General features: G+C 40.3%; 1 protein-coding gene across 2 annotated transcripts in view; it reads right to left on the reverse strand.

Moving 5' to 3' along the window:
- Positions 1-20396: 20396 nt before the first annotated feature.
- Positions 20397-23478, reverse strand: part of SMARCA1 (SNF2 related chromatin remodeling ATPase 1) — a 116800-nt gene continuing 113718 nt past the window's right edge. For both annotated transcript variants that reach the window (XM_070605179.1, XM_070605177.1), the window contains one exon: positions 20397-21235. In XM_070605179.1, the coding sequence (XP_070461280.1) occupies positions 21096-21235 (140 nt within the window). In that variant the 3' untranslated portion in view covers positions 20397-21095. The remainder of the gene's footprint in view (positions 21236-23478) is intronic.

Genomic DNA, 23478 nt, shown 5'->3' on the forward strand with positions numbered 1-23478 from the left:
TACAGAAACACAGAGACTATATTCTAGTTCTTAAGCAGCCAGAACATGGTAATTATTACCAGCCCCGCACAACAAACTGTCCCTGATATCTTTGGAAATGTGGGGTTCAGAATAGCTTTGCAACTGGCGCCTTAGTCAAATGATCTCCACTTGATTAAGGAATGCCCATGCCTTGCATCCTAGATGCCTGAAAAACAAACAGCTTTCCCTGTCTCATTAGAGCTTCTCTATTTCTAGTGGAATAAGTCTATAGTTTTCATTCATAATAAGACATCCCAGCCAAGAAGCTCAATGGTAAAAAGTAGAGAGTATTTTAGCTCAGCTGGCATGCGTATGTCCAAAGCCAGTCAAAGCCAGTCAAAATTGAGTTCCTACTATGTACCCACCCCTGTGCCAGCTGCTAAAGGGTAGACAGAAAAAGCATTAGCATGGTGACTGATCTCAAGTGCTTACAATCTAGTTGGGAGATAAGATTAACATATAATACAATTAGATAAAAGAATGTGTTTTGAGTTGGATTGTTCAGAGGCTAGGTGGTGGCATTAAGAAAAGAGGAAAGTGAGGGGCCAACCTGGTGGCATAGAGGTTGCATGCTCCACTTCGGCAGCCCAGGGTTCAGATCCCAGGCACAGACCTAGCACTGCACATCAAGTCACACTGTGGTGGCATCCCACATAAAATAAAGGAAGATTGGCAGAGATGTTAGCTCAGCAACAATCTTCCTTAAAAAAACAAAAAAAAAGGAAAGTGAATGTGAACTGGAGTTGTTGTCAAGAACTGTGAAGGGTCTGATATTTTATTCTACTTAGAAGCTAGCAAGTTAGCCTGCCACAATCTCATGGATACTGGTAGAAAACTTGAGATTCCTGGATTAGAAATCAAGGACAATTTATTGCTCATAGCAATAGCAGCAGCCAGAGTATCAGCACTTTTGATTTGGTTCTAGAGTCCCAGTTTCTACAGGACAATGTGAAGAGGGTCAAATGACACCTGTACATGAAGTAGGTTGCATCACAGGAGAGGAACCCTGAGGTTACCGAACTCAAGCTTATAGAATCTTTTATAATGGGCAATAAGCATGCCTGCCCTTTACACCTGAGGGAGATACTATCTCTGCATTGCAAGGCTTTTCCCTATATAAACATCCTCAAAAACATACTCTGGAACAATGGGCGATCAGTGTCTCACTTGCAAGACATTTAGATCCACAAGAGACTCGGCAGTTAGGCAAGAGTTGGTGGAGTCATGGCTTATGGTAGGGAGTGCAGATCACAGCACAAATTGCTCATGTGAATCCATGTCCATTACAAAGCACATGTCCTAAAAATGACTAATAAAATCCTAAATGGTTCAGAGCTGCAAAGGCCTTTGTCCAACATACTCATTTTGCAGACATGGAGACCGAGTCCCAGAGAAGTCAAGTGGTCCAAATATCATCGTGATGCTCAACTAGCATGTTTCTTAGACCTGATTAGACATGTATATTCTGTCCCCACTGAACAATGTCCTACTTTTATAGTAGGATGTTAGTCGAGCACCTCATTAGAAATAAAATTACTACCTGCACCAGGTTTATATTAATGTATTGACATCTACCGCACTTGTTAAATGAACCGTAAATCCCATACACTGAAGTCATTTTCCACCAAATCAAGACAGGCTTCAGTCAAAGAATTAGCATTGTGATATAGTTAATGCCTGGCATTTGCAGGGAGTCTCTGACTAGATCATTTCAGATAAAGAGAAAAAAGTGTGGAGTCACGAAATGGTGCTGACTAAATAAATCATGCTGCAAGCATCCTAATCCAGAGCTGGAAGTTTAAGGGCAATAATCAACTCGAATTGACTAGCTGGTGAAGCCATCTAAGGATTCATGGTTCTTTGTTTGCTAATGTGCCTGTACTTCACTACTTTCTCCTAGGTTCACAAGTGCCTTAAATAATACTACTTGCTTTGTCTAAGAATACCTTTGGTCTTTCTCAATTTGCATAGCAGCAGAACTATAGGAAAGGGTGAGGAGGGAATATAAGAACCATGCAGAACACTAAAACAGAACCCCAAGTATAAAAAGACCTTCTTGTATCTGTGGAGAATCTGAATAAGAATAATAATCCCAGAGCGAGAAACTTAATTGGACTTAAATATATTTTCTGGTTGGGTTTCATTAAACCTGGACCAGAAAGCCAGGAGCAAGAGTTAAACAAATGAAAAATCTACTTGTGAGTTTTTTATTTTTCATGCAAATCATGCCCCAGTGTGAGAAAATATAGCTCTTTTTAAAACTAGGAATATACTGGCATATAAAAGCCAAATACGGAATGAAGTTGAGTGTGTCCCTCAGCCCCGACCATCATCCCCCACCTCTAGGCTTTCAATGTCCCAAGGATGACTTAAAAACCATTGCTACTTGTTACTGGCTTCAGAAGAATTAGCTTGTTCTTGCTCCATAAATTACTTTAACAGAAGACTAGTGTTGAGATCAAGGGAGGTGATAATCTCGTTGCACCTGGCAGCCCACATCTGAAGTATCTGTATCCAGTTGTGGACACGATATGTAATAAGAAACCTTGCAAAATTAGAGTGTGTCCCAAAAAAAGCAGCCAAAATGATTAGGGGACTTGAAATCTTAGTCTTTGAGGACTAGTTGAGAAACCTAAAGATGTTTAGCCAAAAGAATATTTAGTGGGAAATCATTAGTGGTGTCTTCAAACTTTGGTAGGGTTCTTATTTTTAAAAATTACTTAGTCTGGATGGCTCAAGAGAACAAAAATGGGGTATTGGTATGGTTGAAAAAGAAAACAGATACAACTCAGTAAAAGAAATAACTTTCAAATAATTGCAGCTGTCTAAGAATGAAACGGGAACCAAGTAGGGCAGGATCAGTCTTCTGAACAGAAAATTCCATTAGCAGTGTTACTCCCTCCCATAGGGCTTAGTACACTCATAGGGTCTGGGTGTCAGGACTTTAAAGTGGCATGCTTCCATTATACTTCCACTGCAGGTGGAGTAACTCTAAACTCACCACAAAGACCCAAGGAGGTAGATCTTTTCTCTGTATTACTACATTTCCACCCCACTTAAGTATGCTGAGGCATGCCTTATTGGCTCAAGACCCACTGCACAGAGAACAGGAGAAATTAGGCTATGTCTATCGCCTATCCTACCTCTCTTAGTTTTTCTCACAGTGCAGACCTAGAAGGCAAGAACTTGACCCCTTATACTTTGTGTCTGTATAAGTCTGGCTGTTGATATGTTGAAGGAGGAGATTTAGTGAATTTAGAAAAATCCTCTCTCAACAATGTCTAGCTTTCAAGCTGTATTCCTGGTATAGAATTCTATTTTGAATGTCAAAAGCTGAAGGTTAATGTTTCTTTCAAATTTTCTTCTCAATCTTGTTTCCTTAGCAGTAGATGGATATCTTAAGCTAAGAAAAAAAAAACATGTAACCCAAAATGCAAATTAAAAAACACATTTCTATTTTTTCAAACTATTTCCTCTGTTACATGTATTATCATTTATTCAGCATATTCATGGTATATGCTATAACACTGTATAAATCAGGATTCTTTCAAAAGCATATGAGAGAAACCCAATTCAAACTGTTTAAGAAAAAAAAGGAACTTATAAATTGGGAAGTTCAAGGAGTAACCTTCTCCAGGCACAGGCAGATTGGAGAGCTCACACACTCTACCCTCTCAACTCCCTTCTGTGTGTTGGGTGTAGAGGAGGAAGACAATTCCTCTACTCTCTGGGTCCTTCTGGCTGGCCTAAGAATTAAATCAACATGAGACTGAATAACAGGAGAAAATCAAACACAGCTTTATAGCACATATACGTGGGAGAAACCCACAAAAACTGAGTAACTCGCCAGAAGGGCTGAGGTCGCCACCTTAAATACCATCTTTAGCTAAAGACAAAGGAGTGTGTTTGGGATAGGGGGAGTCAGTTATGCGAGATTACCAGAAAAAGCACAGTAAACAAGAGTAAGGGTATTATGCAGATTTAAGTCCTTGCCTTCTGCATTGACAAGAGTTTCTAGAGATAAGGTCATCTCCCCTTCTTCCTGGTACAGAGAGGGACATACCTTTACAGATGGGGATTTACCTTACAAATGTAAATGTCTCTTACAAATGGTTACTTCTACTTGGTTTTCACAGCTCACCCCCTTTCTGCAATTTCTTAAAAGTTACCAGCCCAAAATAATCCTCATTCCAAAGAGATACATCTTGAGGTGGCAAATTCTGCTACCCTACATGGGTTAATCCTGTAGACAGACTCTTTCCATATGCAAAGGAAGATGACTGCCCACAGCCCCAGTTTTATATGCTCCCAGTTTAGAAATCCAACCAGAAAAAAGTTTATATCCACCCCAGCACCCAAAAGTCAACCCAGAAAAGGCATATGATTGACCCTGCTTAGATCTGTTACCTACCTCTAGACCATTGTTGCCAAAGGATAGGATATTACAAGAGGCCCATTCTAGATTACACCATTATCACTATAGCCAGGGTTGGGGGTCATCACAATTAACAACCCTACAGGATCACATGGAATGATGGAAGGGACAGTCTCTCAAAGGACATAGAAGGTTGGACAACAAAACATCAGATGTCAACCCCACAAACATCACCTCAATCCTTAAAATTCTTCAACTTATTCTCATTTAATTGAAATAAGCTAAATATCTTTCCCAAAGTCACAGAGCTGTTTAATAGAGCTGGAATTCAAAGCCAGTCTTGACTGATTCCCAATGCCCTTGCTCTTTCCCCTGCATCTTCTATTTTTAATGTCACCTCACCCTCTTTGAGTGGTATCCAGTGCCCTCTGCTTCCATCCTTTAACCCCAGTCAAAACCTTCTCTGAGAAAAGGAGTTGACAAACTCACTGGCACTCAGCTATCTGACACTGAGTGACCGAGATTCAGGTATTCCTCCAGGGAAAATTATAATTTAGCATGTATCAACTTTAGGAAGCAGAATGGCTTCATAATTAAGGGAATTCATTTATGGCTCAGACCTGAATTTTGGTCTTGCCTCCAATACTTGCTAGGTGTGTGATCTTGGGAAAGTTATCACTTTGAGCTTCAGGTTAACTCATCTGTAAAAATAGAAATAATACTACACACCAAACAGCCATGTTGTAAGGACTGACTGAGTTAGTTCTGTTAAAATTCCCAGCCCAGAACTTGCCACATGGTTCACGTTAAACAAATATTTATTTCCCCCATTGCAATGGGGTAATTCAAGTTTTGTTTTTAACCCATAGATGAGGGGATTTTGGAGAAGGCCAGAGGCCCTTTCTTTCTGTTCCTCTGAAATCTTACCATAGAAATACCTTGTATGTACGGGCATGCATCACTTAACAATGGGAATATGTTCTGAGAAATGCATCAGGCAATTTCATCATTGTGCAAACATCAGAGTGAACTTACCCAAACCTAGATGGTATAGCCTACCACACACCTAGGCTATATGGTACTAATCTTATGGGGCCACCATCATATATGCAGTCTGTCATCAACTGAAACATCGTTATGCAGCACATGACTGTACATAGCTTTAGCATCTTAATTTTTTTCACACATCTTGGCTCTTTTGATCATTTTAACAACCCATAATAGGGCAAACTTTGTTAAGCCCTATTTCACTGATTAGGAAATGCAGGTCTGGAAAAGTTGAGTCACTGCCAGAACTGAGGCTTTTGCCTTCTAATCCAAAACTATCTTCTGGTGGATAAGATCATATCTCTTGGTAGTCATAGTAGGGGAGAGAGCAGTTTCTTCTATTTCTCCCATGGAATTTTTTTCCCCTCCTCCTCTTTTCCCCATCACTAGATTGTTCAGTCTGGGCTGTTTGTCATGGGTTTGTTAGGGGTGCGTGAAAAACTTCCTTTACATATAAAACTCTCTTCAGTGAAATAAACAAAAGGGCATCTCCTTTCATGGGTGGTAACATAATGTTTTGTTGTTTTAAGTTATATATTTCCCAAAGTTAGAATTATTCAAGTCTTAAATGTCACCCCATGTGAATGTCACCCTATTCCTGCCACAAACCTTTGCTTCTGGTGCTTCTCAGCAGAGATATGGTGCCCTCTTGTGAGTTTCTGCTTCACTGTCTCTGCCACCAGAAATTCTACCTGAGGACCAGGTCTATGTCTGATTTATCACTATATCCCCAGCACCTAGCACAGAGCCTGGCCCACAGGGTGACAAGCTAGTCAATATTTATTAAATGAAGTGATCATTATACAAGGAGAGAACTCTTTTATTGATTCAATGACAATTAGAGGATAGTCCCTGCCCTCTAGGAGCTCAATGTCTACTTGGGAAATGTTTTACATCCCCCATTATAAGACCCTGGAGATTCATGGCTTGGTTTTAGTCATCTCTGTATCCTCATCACCTAGCATAATTCTTAGCATACCCAGTGTTTCTTAAACTTGCCCACTTAGCTACCCCTAATGGTAGAGAGGAGTAGATACATATTCCTGAGGGAATATAGAGACCTCAGATTGAAATGGCCTTCACAAGCAGAATTTTCTTTGAAGTCTTGAGTTCTACCTTAAAAATTCATATAAATATTATATACCACAACACAGCAATTTACACTTATAAAAATATTTTAAATTACTTAACACTGAATAAAAACATATTCCAGAAAGATGCCCATGCCATGCTAACTCAAATACCCAGCCAAGTAGGTAAGATGGTCTAGATTCAACTTAACACTCACAGTGGAGAGCTTAATGGCACTCTTCATGAAGGACCTGGTCTTTCCTGAGGCTAATTGGCACAGTTAGGAGTGAGGATGAATTGTGTTTGGATTTTTGTCTAAAATGACTTCCCAGAATGCCCCCAAAATGTCAAGCTTCAATTGATAAGCTAGGCTGCATCCCAGAAGCAAGGGAACATAGCCTTCCTTGGCGGAAGAGGAGCAAGGAGTGTGTAGGAAAGGTTGGCCTGCCTAGGGGCATTTTGCTCTGCCTCAGACTTGGAGAAATCCAGTGGTTCAATCACTGGCACCATCCGAAAATGTCTGCTCTGACAACAGTGGGCCTGAGTGTGTCACAAGACCATATTTGGACCAAGGGTGAGGGGGCTTGGCAGATGGTAAAAGAGCAAAACAACCTAAAAAGAAAGGGACATGGGATGGCATTACTTGAAATCATTGTTCTACAAAAAAAAGACTACAGTTGGGATGAATTAGAGAAAAATAAAAGTTTCAGGAAGCCAGTATCTATGACTCAAAGGCCAGTTGTGTTGTCGTTGTTGTACTATTTTATGGCCCTGATCCCAGTCCTTCCTGAGTTTCCAACCCAAGCTATAATCAGAGCCCTAATCCCAAAAGTCAGGTCATAAAGTGAGTGGTTGGCCACGAAAAGGACAGCTAAACTAATGTGAAAGATGCAGAATCGACCGTCAGTTCTCAACTTTAATGTGCATATGAGTTGCTTAGAAATCTTGTCAAAATTCAGATTCTGATTCAGCAGGTCTCGGGTGGGGCACAAGATTCTGTATTTCTAATAAGTACCCTGGCAATGCCCATGACTGCTGATCTGAAGCCTACATATTGAGCAGCAAGGGCCTAGATCTAGACTTCTTGCCTTTAATGCTCATCTCCTGGGTTTACTTTCAATTTTGATAATCTCTGTGTGGCCCCTCAAGATTTCAGAGGAAAAGTACAATGTGAATTTACAGCAATCAATTTTTACTCCACGCTATCATTATACTTAAGTGCTTTTTATTGAGCACTAAGCACTAGAAATAATCCTGTCTCCCCAGGGCTAAGAGAAATATATCTGGAGCAAAGAAATCAGGCAATAGGCAACAAAAACAATAACAATTTGAGCAAAAAATTATCTCCAAGTTACTGATGCTCTGTGACCCATGACACTAATACAAATCTAACACAAGTATGGGGAAAAGGGAGTAAAATTTATGTTATCTACTATTTTGTGAGTACTCTATTATGAACATTGACAGAGAGAGCTCAATTAATAAAACCAAGGGAGGGAATTGGAAAGACTCTAAACATGCTGCCTAGCACACAGTAACTGTTCAATAAATAGAAACCTCTCAGTAAACCTGTAAACTGCCAAAGACAGTTTTTGGAAAGACAAGGCTGGTTTTGAAAAGAGCAGAGATACATAAAGGAAACTAGAAAACCTTAGAAATACAGAGGAAGACTGTATCAGTCAGAGTTCTCCAGAAAAACAGAAACAATAACATACATATATATATATATGTAAAAGAGATTTACTTTAAGGAATTGGCTCACGTGATTGTGAGGGCTGGCAAGTCCAAAATCTGTAGGGCAGTCTGGCAGACTGGAAACTCAGGGCAGGAGTTGATGCTGCAGTCTTGAGGCAGAGTTTCTTCTTCTCCAGGGAACTTCAGTTTTTGCTCTTAAGGCCTTTGACTAATTAGATGAGTCCCACACACATTATTAAGCATAATGTTTTTTACTTAAAGTCAATTGATTGTAGATGTTAACTACATCTACCAAATACCTTCACAGCAACAATTAGATTAGTGTTTGATTAAATAACTGAGTAATACAGTCTAGCCAAGTTGAAACATAAAATTAACCATCACAGAGACCATTCTAGGTCATTGGTTCTTAGCCCTGGCTTCACATTAAAATCACTTGAGTTTTCTTCTTTTAAATACTAAAGCCAGGCCTCATTCCCAAGAGGTTCCATAATTTTTGCTAGCTCCTCAGGTGATTCCAAGGATCAGCGCAATTGGGGTGGAGAACCACTGATATAGAGACCAATTCTTCTCATTTTACAGATGAAGAACCTGAGACCAAGAGAAAACAAGTGATTTTCCCAGCATCCCTTAATGATCAGAGGCTGGGTCTGGGATTCCTAACTCATAACCCGGTATGTTGCCAATACCTACCTCTGTCATCTTCATCCCCTGACTAGGTGAATTTAAAAAGGGATTCCATAATATAATATCTAGAATTTTGCTTGAAAATAATTTGGTGTTGAGGTTGGGAAGGGTAGGTTGGGTGGTATAGATAAAACAAGAGTGAGCATGAGGTGATGATGGTTGGAGGCAGGTAATGAGTACACGGGGGTTCTGGTACTATTCCCTTTATTTTTATCTTAATCTGATATTGCCATTAATACTTTTTTTCAATCAAAAACAAAGAAAGAGGATTCCATACCTCTGCCTAACTCTACATCAAAGTATCAACTGTAACTAACTGGCTTCCACTGGTTTTGAAGAAACCTCCCCTACTTTTTAACTCTATAACTGGAAGCATATGAGAATAGTCTGTCAGTCATAGTTGCTTCCCTGTAAGTGTAATGAGTATTGATTCCTGGGATGTAAACTGTCTCTAAAACAATAAATAAACAAACAAAACAAAATTTATTTCATGTTACTAACAAATGGAAAGGTGTCTATTAAATAGTCATAAGTGTTGGAAAGTTAACCGCATAAAACAGGCTTGACCTTAGCGAGTTGCAAAGCACTAGAGACTGAGGTGCCCAATATTAAGCATGGAAAGATTATTCTGCTGTTGTTGGGTGGACTAGTCTGTAGATGTCACTTAAGCTAAATTGGTTAACAGTGTTGTTGAAGTCTTCTGTAACCTTGCTAATTTTTGCCTAGTTGTTCTAGCCATCATTAAAAGTGAAGTATTGAAGTCTCCAACAATACCTGTTGAATTGTCAATTTCTCACTTTAATTCTGTCAGTTTTTGCTAGATATATTTTGGATCTCTGTTGTTAGGTCCATATATGTTTATAATTGTTACATCTTCCTGACGGATTGACCCTTTTATCATTGTAACATGCCCCTCTATCTCTAGCAATATTTTTTGTTTTAAATTCTATTTGATATTAGTAAAGCAATCCCAGCTCTTTTATGATTGCTGTTTGAATGGTATTACTTTTTCTATTCTTTTACTTCCAACTTATTTGTATCTTTAAATTTAAAGTGTATTTCTTGTAAACAGCATATATAGTTGGTTCTTGTTTTTTTAATCCAGTTTAACAATCTCTGCATTTTGGTTGAAGTGTTTAATCCATTTACATTTATTATAATTACTTATAGGGTAGGATTCATGTCTGCCATTTTGCTATTTGTTTTCTATGTCATATCTTTTTTTGTTCCTCTGTTACTCCTTTACTGCCTTCTATCTTAAGTGAATATTTTCTAACATACCATTTTGATTCCTTTAATGATTTTAACTATTTTTTAAATTACTTTATTAGTGGTCGTTCTTGGGCTTACAACATACATCTTAACACAGCAGAATCTACTTACAGATTTATACTAACTTAATTCCAGTAATATAGAGAAACTTTGCTCCAATATAGCTCCCTTCCTTCCCCCCTCCTTTTTACCATTATTGTTGTATATATTACATCTATATATGTTATAAACAAAAAATACAGTGTAATAATTATTGCTTTATAAGTCTTTGTCTTTTAAAGGATTTAAGAAAATAAAGGAGAAAAAATATAGAGTCTTTTATATTAACCTTCATATTTACCATTTCTGGAACTCTTCATTTCTTCCTATAATTTGAGTTACTGTTGGGTGTCATTCCCTAGCTCCAAAATAGATCTATTCCCTCTCCCCTCCTTTGTGCTATTATTGTCATATATGTTGCATCTTAATATGTTATAAGACCAATGATACAATTGTACAATTAGTATTTTATGCAATTATCTTTTGAACCAATAGAGAAAAAGGAGAAAATATATACATATAATATATATATATATATATATATATATATTTTATATGTATATTATACATGCTTACGTACTTTGTTTCTTTGCATGTACTTGAGTTAACTTTTGGTGACACTTCCTTTCAGCCTGAAGAATTTTAATATTTTTTGTAAGGCAAGTTTTCTAGCAACAAAGTCTTTGGTGTTGTTTATATGACAATTTCTTTATTCTGCCTTCATTTTTGAAGGAAATTTTGCTGGATATGGAGTTCTTCATTGACAATTTTTTTTTCTTTGAGCACTTTGAAAATGTCATCCCACTGCCTTTTGTCCCACACTATTTCTGGTGGAGAAGTTGGATATTAATCTTATTTTGGTTACCTTGTACATGGTAAGTAATTTTTCTCTCACTTTTCAAGATTGTTCTCTTTGTCTTTGGCTTTCAATAATTGGAATATGATGTGTCTTGGTGTGGCTTTCCCTGAATTTATCCTATTTGGAATTCATTGATCTTCTTTTTATTTCTTCAACTATTTGTCTTCTATTTTTCTCTTCCCCTTTCCTTCTGGAATATTCGTGTGTATGTTGGCACACTTAATGGTGTTTCACAGGTCTCTGAGGCTCTGTTCATTCTGTTCTTTTTTGTTTCTGTTCTTCAGATTTCATGATCTCCATTGATCTATCCTTAAATTGACTAATTCTTTTATTCTACCAGCTCAAATCTTCTGTTAAGCCCCTCTAGAGAATTTTTCATTTTGGTTATCAGACTTTACAATTCCAGAGTTTCTGTTTGGTTCTTTGCTGTAATTTCCATATCTTTATTGATATTGTCTATTTGAAGAATGATTGTAATCATGTTTTCCTTCAATTCTTTTTTTTTAAAATATTTTATTTATTTATTTATTTATTTTGAGGAAGATTAGCCCTGAGCTAACTGCTGCCAATCTTCCTCTTTTTGCTGAGGAAGACTGGCCCTGAGCTAACATCCATGCCCATCTTCCTCTACTTTACACGTGGGACAATTACCACAGCATGGCTTGCCAAGCAGTGCCATGTCCGCACCCAGGATCCAAACCGGCGGACCCCAGGCCACTGAAGCAGAATGTGCGAACTTAACCGCTGTGCCACCAGGCTGGCCCTCCTTCAGTTCTTTAAATATGGTTTCCTTTAGTTCTTTGAAAATATTTATAATAGCTGCCTTCAAGTATCTGTCTGCTAAGTTGAAAATTTGGGCCCCCTCAAAGATAATTTCTATCGACTGCTTTTTTCCCTATATATGAGTCATACTTTCCTGTTTCTTTCATGTCTCATAAATTTTTGTTGAAAAAAGTCACTTTTTTAGATTAAATAGTGTAGCAACTCTGAATTCTGACATTCCCCAGAGATGGTTGTTGTTGCTGTTTTTGTTTGTTTTTGGTTTGTTGATGTGTCTGGACTAATTCTGTGGAGCTTACATCCCCTGCAGTATATGGCCTCTGACATTTCTGCTCAGTTTTTTTATTGTTTTTTTTTTCAACTTGCCTTCCTGAGGGTTGTCCTTGGGTAAGTACAACTTAATGATCAGCCAATAATTGGTCAGAGGTTGTGCTTAAACACCTTTAACCAGTAAGGCCCATTGTCAATGGATTTGTATGTGGCTTCTGGAATGCTTTCGAAATTCAAGCAATTTACAAGCCTGTTTTTGCAAGGCCTCATATTCATCCAGGGATGAGTATCTTGCCAGGGCCCTCTCTGGCCTCTCCTAAGTGGGCACAGCCTTGCACATATGCACAGCCTTCAGACCATCAGAGACAAGTGGGATCTTAGCAAGGACCCCTTTGGTTGTCTAATTCCTCAACGGCCCTGTTAAATCTCTGGCTGGTCTGTTGTTTTATTGGTTTTCCCCAGCCAGTATCATGACTTCCCCGGCTAACCACAATGTTGGCCTTCCTGATTGTTTGCAACTGATGTTGCTATTGTTTTTGACAACACCCCTGGCCATAAACTTTCCCACACTATGCTCCAAACAGTCAGCTCCCTCTGGCAGTACTCACTGGCTTTCCTGCCTTCTCAGGGAGAATTTCCCTGCCATGAAGCTGGGAGAGGGTAGTAACTCCTAAAACATCACAGACTCCCACTGTTCTTAACAAGATTCAGTAGATTTTCTTGAATAAATGCTTCTCAATGTGTATGCCTTTGGTCAATTTCCAAATTATGTTCATGATTGTTTAGACAACTTTGTCTAGCCTTTCATTCAGGGAGCAAAGATCATGGAGGCAGATTAATCCAGTTTAATCTTCAGAGACCTGGAGTAAATAGAACTCCATGGAATGCAGACCATATTTCTTAGAGGCCCATGACATTTGAACGTCTAATACTATGTTTCCCAAAGTTTTATCCCTGGACCAGTAGCATCACACACACCAGTCATGACTTATTAAAAATGCAGACTCCATGCCTCTACCCTCAGATATTCTGATTCCATAGTTTGCATACTACGGTTTGAGAACCAAAGACCTAAGGCATTATCTTCATAAGTCACGTTTTAAAAAGCAAATTTCTAAGACTAAAAATAAATTGCATCAAAATTAGTCATTACTACTTCATCATGCAAGAATCTGTCACACTAACCACTCACTGATCAGGACCCTGTATCTGTTAGCCTTCCTGGTCTTCATAAAAGCCCTGCTGGCCCAAAAGCAACCTCACATGGAATTTTTGAAAAGGTTTTTAAAGATTTCATACCATATTGAAGCTATTGATTACCTCTCACAGACCCTAGACCATGAGACAAGGGAAAGGCTAGCTCTTCTGAGGAGAGCCACACTGCTAGGGAGGGCAGAGTCAGACAGAGCATTGCAGGGAGGAAGAAGGACAGGCTATAAGGCTCTTAGATATGGAGTATGCACTTGATAATAATTATGAAAAGGAGAAGGAGAGGAAGGAGCAGGAGAGGTAAGACCTGAAGGGAAATGTAGAGTCACCGATTATAAATTATATTCCAAAATTAAAATAGTAATAATATTCCCTTACATGTATAGCCTTTCCAAATTTTCAAAATTTCTTTCATTTCCATTTTTTGTTTCTTCTCAAACATCCTGTGAGTTGGGCAGGGCAAGAACTATTATCCCCAGTCTCTTACACTACCTCACAATGTTGTTCTCAGTTCTCTCTATATATCTATGGAGCCAGACTTCCTGGGTTTAAATCTCTCCTCTGCCACTTACTAGCTGAGTGACCTTGGGCAAGTTACTTAGCTTCTCTGTGGCTCAATTTCTTTACCTGAAAAAATGATATGATAGTAGTACCCACTACATAAGGTTTCTCTGAATATGAAATGAGTTGATACTTTAAAAGTGCTTAGAAGAGGGCCTGGCACATAGTATCCACTACACATGTTTGTTAAATATGCAAACTGCTAGCTGGAAAACTTACTAGCGGTGTGACCTTAGGCCTTAATATCTTCATCTGGAAAATGGGGGTGATAGTACATGCCCTGCAAAATTTTCATTAAATATACTCTCAAACATTCATGGTGGGAGTGCAAATTGGAGCCAGCCTTTTGGACAACATTTTCACATCAGGACACACATAGAAAATGAAAATGTTTGTCAGCACACTGAGGAAAATGGACAAGGCTGCTTTCAGCCAGAGCAATTGGCCAGGGTTCTGGGCACTCTGGGCCCTGCCCCATCTGGGGTGAGAGGACCAATATCTCTGCACACCAAATGGGAATCCCTGCTCTACTGGCCTTACACTTTCCTTAAAAGAGGCCGAGAATGTAGAGTCCAAAGATCTCTGTCAGATGACCTTGGCCCTTTCACTTCACCTCTCATTTACAAGTGGAGATAGCAATATTCCTTCCTGGCCTCAGAGGGTAAAGTGAGTATCAGATGAGATGATGGATGTGAAAGTGATTTGTTCCGAAACAAAGAACATAAAGACACGTGGTAGATGCTACTGTTCTTTCACATTTAAACCCCAGGGAAGGGCTTCAACACTGGGGAGACCAGAAGCCAGTGTATTTTCAAATGATACATATATGCCACTCATTTATTCTGCAAATGCTTGCTGAGTGCTCCTTGCTTGCAAAACACTGTGCTGGGTGCTGAGAATCAAATTTTCCTCTTCTGTTAAGAATAAACTGATTTGGGGCCAGCCCGGTGGCACAGCGGTTAAGTTCGCACGTTCTGCTTCTCAGCGGCCCAGGGTTTGCCAGGTCGGATCCTGGGTACAGACATGGCACCACTTGGCAAGCCATGCTGTGGTAGGCGTCCCACATATAAAGTAGAGGAAGATTGGCATGGATGTTAGCTCAGGGCCAGTCTTCCTCGGCAAAAAGAGAAGAATTGGCAGCATTTAGCTCAGGGCTAATCTTCCTCAAAAAAAAAAAAAAAGAGACCGATTTGTTCTTTGGCCATGGCAACAAGTAACCCCCAGAGCCAGTTTTATTAACTATTTCTTTTGTCAGTGGGACACTTTGTACTAGTAATCACACTTATGAAACCCAACCAAGCAGCAGTAGCCCCATACCTGGGAGAGTGAGCTAGTCAACGGCAGACACGCTCCAGTAACCACGTTGCCATAGCTAAAGATGTAAAGTCCCTAAACACTTCTGCTTTTGAAGCTCACTAATTCCTGAATTCCATGTTTTCCAAAAGCCTGCATAAGGTAACCTCTCTGCTTTTCTCAGAGAATCTACACCTTATAAGTAAAGCTCTCCCTTGCTTAAGCAAGAAATAAATTCAGCATTTGGTTTCAGCCACTGAGCCTTCAACAGTATTAAAAGATGTTATATAAATACTCCAAAGATGGCCTCTGTATATTAGCTCTATGTTGTTGAATTCTTCATAGCAGGCTGGGATCTGCTAGCTCAAAAGCCAATAGACACCAAACTCAAAGTGTTACACATCCAATTCTTTTAAATATAGCCCAAATAGGCAGATTTTAGCCATTTAGAGCCTACGTGCGTTGAATACCCTGCAAAACTGCACCTAAAATCTGCTAGCCATAGATAAAATAAAGCCTATAGCTATGAAAGACCACAAGCCACTGCTGCCCTTCAGAGCCCTTGGAACCAGAGGATCCCCATTGTGCTGCTGAGCAACATCACCTAGGAATGTAAGCTCCCTCTCTGATTTCCCTCCCCGCTGGAAGTTCTTTGCCATCCTCCCCTCCTCACTTTATGGGTAGTGGCTTCTATATGGTGGCCTTTAGAAGGACACATACTGTAGGGAACTTCTCCCCTACCCCTACCCCACCACAGCCATGCAAACCTATCAAATTGGCACCCAAATAAATCTTACTGTGTGTTGCTGCCACCTTGTGGTCATATATTTTTTCCTTGATCAGCCCTCATATGCCCTAAAACTACAAAGACGAATTAGCTTGACTTGACATTCTGCCCTCCGGGAGTTGTCAGGTTGATAGGGGAGATACGACAAATCCATTCAGATCAGTGGCCAGTTGATGGATGTAAACTATAAGTGATCAGATTTGGGAGGCAGGAACGGGTCACTGTGGGCAGGGGTGTATCAGGAATAACTTCCTGGAAAATGTGGAAATTGAACTGAGTAGTGAGATAAGTAGGCAGAGAAAAGGATATAGAAACCAAAAGATGAAATCCAAAGAAAATAGGTCAAACCACTCAACAATGGGGTAATTCTTTAAAATTTTAAATCTTTTTCAAAGACCTAGTAGAATTAGGTGCCCTAACACAGGCCAAATACTGAAAGCTAGTTTCTCCCAAGTGGATCTGTATCTAAGTAGTCTCTCAAAGGTTTTTCCCTCCAATGGTCACTGGAGTAAGAACACTGCACATGAAAATGATTGCAGGCTAAGTAATGTGTGGATCACAATACAGAACAGCTTGATGACCCACCTGTCCCTGGGTCTAAAGGACCCCAGAGAGAAATAACCTTTATAAACACAGAGGAAAGATTACATCCCACCATGGCTTTTCAAACACAAAAGAAACGCTCATAAATATTCTTTGATTCTCTGGTAACAACACTTGCTCACAGGAAAACAAAGCTGTCCTTCCTCTGCTATCCCCAGTCTCCCAAAGACATCCCGCCGCCCTGATCAGGTTATCCTCCTTGAAACAAAGTAACTTTTAATAAAATGGGTCGCTGGCAGGGAAAACCTGATATGATCACACACCTGTTATAATAGGATTTAATTCTGCTTCAGATGTGCTAGTTTTAATAAAAAAGGATTGCACAAATCGAAAATAAATTACATTGAAAGGTCAGGCTTATTGCTTGTACAGTTATGTTAACTCCCCCACCGACACTTTTAGAGACTATATTTATGAGACCTTTTGATTTGGGAAAGAGAGGTATAAAATACATCTACAATTTCCCCATTATTTGCAGCGGTATTTCATTTTCAAGTGTCAATTCCAAGCACTTAAGTATGGCATTCTTTAACAGGAGTAAATCTAAAAAGTATGAGTTGTTTACAGAATGCTGTTATTCAATACATTAATAAAACAAGCTTTTCTATCCAGTGGAAAGTTAGAAAAATCCTTCCAGAGTTTACACAGCATGATAATTCACTTTAGTGCATGTGGAGCATTATTAAGAATGCGCTGGCTTCTAATTTAAATGAATATATTCCTCTGACACAGCATCTCCTCTGCCAGAAGGGGAGCCTGCTTGATTTACTAACTAGGAATGGATGGACCAATGACCCACCCAAGATTATTTTCCTGATCTTTCTAATGGGACATTCAAGTAGATATAGTGAGTTTGTTTCTTTGCTCAGCTTCAATTAACTAGAAGTGTTACATAAGCAATTCTAAATATCCTTCCTTGTTCCTAGGTTGGTTTCATGACCCATCCATCAAACATAACAGGATATTGAAGGAACTTCTCCTATTGTCCCAAAATTGGTGACTATTGGGCACAAAGCTGAAGACAAGTAATAATCGTCATCATCATAAATAACAATGAACATTTGCATGACATTTATCACGGACCAGACACAGTACTAAGCACTTTACAAACCTTAATCCAACTAGTCCTCATAATAACCCTATGATATAGATACTATTATTACCCACAATTTAGAGATGAAGAAATTGAAGCACAGAAAATTTAAATGAGCTGCCCAGCGCGAGACAGTTAGTAAATGTAAGAGACAGGATTTGAACTCAGGCACTCTAGCTCCAGAGTTGAAGTGTCTTATAGCCTAGACTCTGTCATATTCTCAAGAGAGCCACCAACAAATGGGACCAGACACTTTCCTCAGGGCTTATTGGACGTACTGTCATCTACTATGCTCTACCACCCTCCACCTCCAGTCTACTCCTCTGAGGCCTGGAGGAAGGGAGGATAGCATGTTATTGGAGTTTTCAGGCTGGTAGAAAAGAGGAAGAGATGTTTCTCTCCCATCCACCAAAGCCAAGTGAAGTAGTGGGTGGGTCCCTAGAGAATTTCTCATGAATTTTTGGAGAACCTATAAGAAGAGGAGACTGGCATCTTTCTAGCCGGCAGGATGCACGAAGAGGTCTAGACCCTGCAAACTTACCCTCATATCTTTGGGTGGAACAAGGTGAGAATCCTTAAGAGAAGGTGATATAGGTTCTCTAAAGGCAAAGGGAATATGTGAATGTGGAGGCTAGGGCCTTCTCCTTATCTGGAGATTTCTGAAGGCAGCTGTCTTGCTGGAGTAGTCCATTCCAGGAAGACGTGAAAGAATTGTAGTGTAATATAACTTGGAGTGGAATGGGATGATAGTCCCACTCCACATTCCTGCTGCCCTTGGAAGTCACAGAAAAGAACCACAGCAGCTCTGTGATTCCACATGAAGGAGCCTGGAGCAGAAGAGCAGGAGTCTTAGTGCTGCCCAGGCAGCTTCAGGGCCAACAGTCATGGCACTCCACATAGGGAAGAGGCCGGGCACATGAACTTCTGGGAATGACTGCAAGAGACCAGGCTGCCCCTCTCTGAGAGAGTTCTCAGTAACAGAAGACACTTCCATGAAGCTAGCCACCACTCCCATGAAAGCCACATATGCCATCTGTGTACACAGAGGGTAGCCCAGCAGCAGAAGCTACCACCAAGAGCTAGAAGGAAATCTAACAAGGGTGAGGCCAGGGGCATCTCCCTATCCCTAACAACCAGCCAGAGAGCAGTAGCAGAGGAGCTAAGTTATAAGCAGGAGGGAGAATACCACGCCCCTGCATCTACTCCTAGTTTTCCCAGCCACTCATCTAGACAGCAACAGGGTAAGGAGTAATCTTTGAATCAGATATGAGAAAATTTAACAGACTAAATTTTACTAACTGAAAAGGACCAGAAGATTATGAATAAAGAAGAGGAACTCCACAAAGCAAGGTTGCAGTCAATGTTCAGAAGACATGAAACCTTTACATGTTAATACCCCTACTAACTTAATATTCCTCAGTGAACCAGTTATATCAGAATTCCATTGGGGGGCAGGTGCCTCGTTAGCATGTTGTAGCAGCGTGGAAATTACTCTTCAGCCCCTCCACTTCAAAGGTTACAGCTCTACGTAAACATCCTGACCTTCCGTGGTTCATTTTCAGTTTGCCATTCCCGGATTTATGAGCAACACGTGTTGCCCAGACCACCAGCCTAGGGAAGAATACAGAAACACACAAAGAAACAGTAACAAAATTGTCCTCCTCTGGCTGGGTTCCCACTTGCAGAATTGGAGGAACTCTAGCCCCATCCGAATTCCTCCTCCTGGCTCAAGTAAAGCTATAGTAAAGGATGGAGGAGGAAGGATCCTTGGCATGTTTTGCAATTTCTGCCTTAAGCCTGATTTCCACTTGGTTCCTGGAGACCAGGTTCTGACCACTATCTCTGGGGCCTACCACATTGTCACCGCCCAAAGAATCTACTGCTGTTTGCTGTCACAGCATTCCACCTCCATGATACTGCTAGTGTCATCACCACCACTGCAGTAGTCCTCTTCTGTATTGGCACTCTTAGTCTCATATAGAAATACTACACCAGAATGTGCTCGTACATTCCAGATACTACATAGGAACACCCCGTCCCACAGACTCTGACATTTGTCCCAAAGGAGTACGCCAGTAGCCTATATGAGTGTCAACCCACCACAATGTCCTTGGTAATCCCTCTTTCCACACCTTAGCATTATCCCCACACCAAGTCGGTGGACCCTAACTCTCCTTAGATATGTATAGTGCAAGTGCTCTGTGGTCAAGCACTGTGATAATTGTATTATCACATTGAATCCTCAAAACTACTCTATTAAGCAATTCCTGGTTCGGACTAGTTTTGCCTGGAAAAATAGAAATGAAAAGGAAGCAATAGTGACTTAAACAACATGGGGCTTAGTTTCCTCTCATGTTCAAATAGGACTGGTCTGATACCCCTACAGTGTCAGAGACGTAGATTCCTATTCTCTTTCTCCATCTTGTGTGTTGCTTCCATTCCCATTGACATTTCACAGTCCTGGTTGGCTGCTGGGGCTTTGGCCATGATGATCCTATTCCATCCAGCAGAAAGTGGAAAAGGAATAGAAAGATGTCCCCTCCTTTTAAGGACACTTCCTACAAGTTGCACATACTGTTTCTGCTTACAATTCATTGGCCAGAACTTAGTCACATGGTCACATCTAACTGTAAGAGTGGCTGGGAAATGTAGTCCTTATTCTTGATGACGGTGTGGCCAGCTACAGAACTGAGGTTCTATTGCTGAGAAAGAAAGGGAAATATATTTGGGGGACAATTAGCAATCTCTACCACAGGAAGGTACAAGACTACCACTTATGACTGCATTTTGTGGATTTAGAAAAGCTGAGAGAAAGATGGGAGATGAAATCTAGCCAGTGCCCACCAACCAAACCAGTGTGCCACAGCTCAAGGTTCAGTCAGCCCAAAAGGGTGCCTTTTTGTATTAGGTTGAATCATATGAAATTGTCATTTTCATACATCAAAAATGATGGTAAAAATGATATAATATCAGCAATTTCATATGGTTCAACCTAATTAATGTGACCATATCACTACTCTGCCCAATGGGGAGGGGGCGGGCCCCCTTATTCCCCAATGGCTAAATGCTAAATGTTTAGCAACCAGCTCTCTGGCGGGGGGGGGGGGGGGGAAGCCCTTATTTGTAGAATTTGCTGATTTCCACGGTGTAAGTACTCTCACCATAGCCAATCTCAAACCTCCACCTTGACATCACTGAGCACAGAGTTGTGAAGATACATGCACTAGTACACCGTTACACAATATTTCCATGTACAAATATAATAATCTCAAAAGCATATATAAGTAAAAAGTAGTGAAACAATTAGGAAGTGATGGTTTTTGAGTATTTTTAACATAATTTTTAATGATAAGTTTATGTAACAATTTTTTTTTTCCTTTTTCTCCCTAAAGCCCCCCGGTACATAGTTGCATATTCTTCGTTGTGGGTCCTTCTAGTTGTGGCATGTGGGATGCTGCCTCAGCGTGGTTTGATGAGCAGTGCCATGTCCGTGCCCAGGATTCGAACCAACGAAACACTGGGCCGCCTGCAGTGGAGCACGCGAACTTAACCATTCGGCCACGGGGCCAGCCCCTGTAACAATTTTTAATAATGGCTGTGTTTAAAAATTGGCTTGCAAAATTTCCTGAAAAGTTAACAACTGGCTCTTGTGAGCCAGAATGAGGGCCAGCTAAAGGTGACAGTCCAATCACCCGGTCATTTGACCTGCCCAGCAAACTCCTTGCTTCCTTCTGTAAACCAATACCTCACCACTCCCCTCTCCAGCCCTCCAGATGTGTATGAGTTAACTGAATATTTATAGCTTGGCCTACACCCTGGGATCTCTGTCCATATATCAGCACTTCTTTAACCTCTTCTATTTATCTTTTCAGCCTATACTACCCCTTAGGGTAGTAAAATCTATATGCACTCTCCACTAGGTGAAGTCCACGTTTCCTGAGTTTATTCTAAAGCCATCTCATTAGTCCTCTAGCTACAGAAATGGCCCCCTACCCGCCCTTTCTAGGATCCAACATAGACAGCAGCTTCATTTTCTCCTTCTCCCCATCCACCCCACCTTCCAGATAACAAGAATGTCTGTCCTGTCAACCATTCTTTCTCTATGTAGAGGAAGCCTAATATTTTGTCCTTGTGGTCAATTTATCCACCCCACCCATCCATCCAGGAAATTTATTGCCATATTCTCCTTGGCTAGTCTCATCACTTTCATTATTGGATACAGATTAAATGCCTCAAAGTCCACATAAGGCCCTTAATGAAGTCCACGTAGTCGAAATTTTGTCACTCCCTACCTCACATTTGATGGTTCAGCCACACTGAAAAGCCTAGAGTTGCTTACACTCTCCCAGGTGTTTCTTGCCTTGTGCCACAGCTTTTCTCTCCACCTGAAATGGCCTCCCTTCCTCTCCCCACCCGACACAATCATGTTCACCTGTCGAATGCTTGCACGTCTCTCTTCACCTCCTCCGTGAAGCCTTCCCTGATACCTCAAGACAGGATTCATTAATTTCTCCACTGCACAGCTTCTCTACTACATACAGATTTCTATTCTTGTGTGACACGTAGGGTTGCCAGATTTAGCGAATAAAAATACAGGACACCCAACTCAATTTGAATCAGGTGAATAATGAATAACTTTTAGTATATGTCCCATGTGATATTTGAGACATATTTATGTTAAAAATTATTTATTGTTTGTCTCAAATTCAAGCTTAAATGAGCATCTTGAATTTTATCTAGAAACTCTAGTGACACCACACTAGTGTTTCTCTCTGGCAGCTTGTCTCTGAGTTCCTTGAGGGCGGGGACTTGGGCTTGTTCACCTACGTACCCTCAGCACCACGCAGTCTGTAGCACATGGTAAGAGCTCGCTAAGTTTTGGAACTCCCTTCGGGTACTATTTTGTACCATTTGAACTAGTTTACATACATCCTCTTACTGAGTCTTGCAAAAATCCAGTGAGGTTTTACAAAAACAGATATTATTTTCTTCATTACACCAATGATGAAACCAGGGACCAGAGAGAAGTAACTTCCCCAGGACCATGCAGTGTGACCAGGACAGAGCCGGACCTGAGACCAGTCTTTCTGAGTCCCTAGTTCTTTCCACTAAACTACACTGCTGTTTTTCTGTATGTGGCCACAGATTTTATGCAACTTTGCAATTTTCAGGATATTTCTAAGCTTTAAATAAATGATCATCCTTGCTTTGGTTTTAAATGATATTGTGCCGCCACTGGCATAGCAGAGACTTTAATATAGCTTGAGGAGCTTGAAGTTGAGCCTAGTGAATTTTTAATTAGGTATCAATCAAATTGAGAGACTGGTTATAAAGCATCATTTTCCAGTAAAGTCAGCAACATGGTAAATGATTTTATTGGTAAACCATGAGCTTTCTTTACATATTTATTATTATTATGTCAATACAAGTTTCCTCTATCTGCGTATGTATAGCAGTTGACAATATCAGCCACATTATTAGTTTGGTTTCCTCTGCTTGGCTAGCTTTTCAGTTGTGGTAAGTGAAGTCTGCATTCCCTGCTCAGCACTTTTGAAGAAGCAGCAGTTACAGTAAAACTTATATTAACTTGCACCCAAGTAATGAGCCCTCCCTTAATTGAAAATTTTCATCACTTAGCTCTTATGAAACAAAAAGAGGCAATTATATGAAGATGGACTGACAAACTTTATTTTTTCCCCAGAAACGTCTGACTCTGGTCTATTCAGTCCAATTTCCTGTGCCACCTATTTTCATCTAGAGTTCTACATGTTAACGGGCAATCAGCACCTTGGCCCTTACAAAGGGCCCAGCTCTCT

Source organism: Equus przewalskii, chromosome X (genome assembly GCF_037783145.1).
Source record: "Equus przewalskii isolate Varuska chromosome X, EquPr2, whole genome shotgun sequence".
NCBI lineage: Eukaryota > Metazoa > Chordata > Mammalia > Perissodactyla > Equidae > Equus > Equus przewalskii.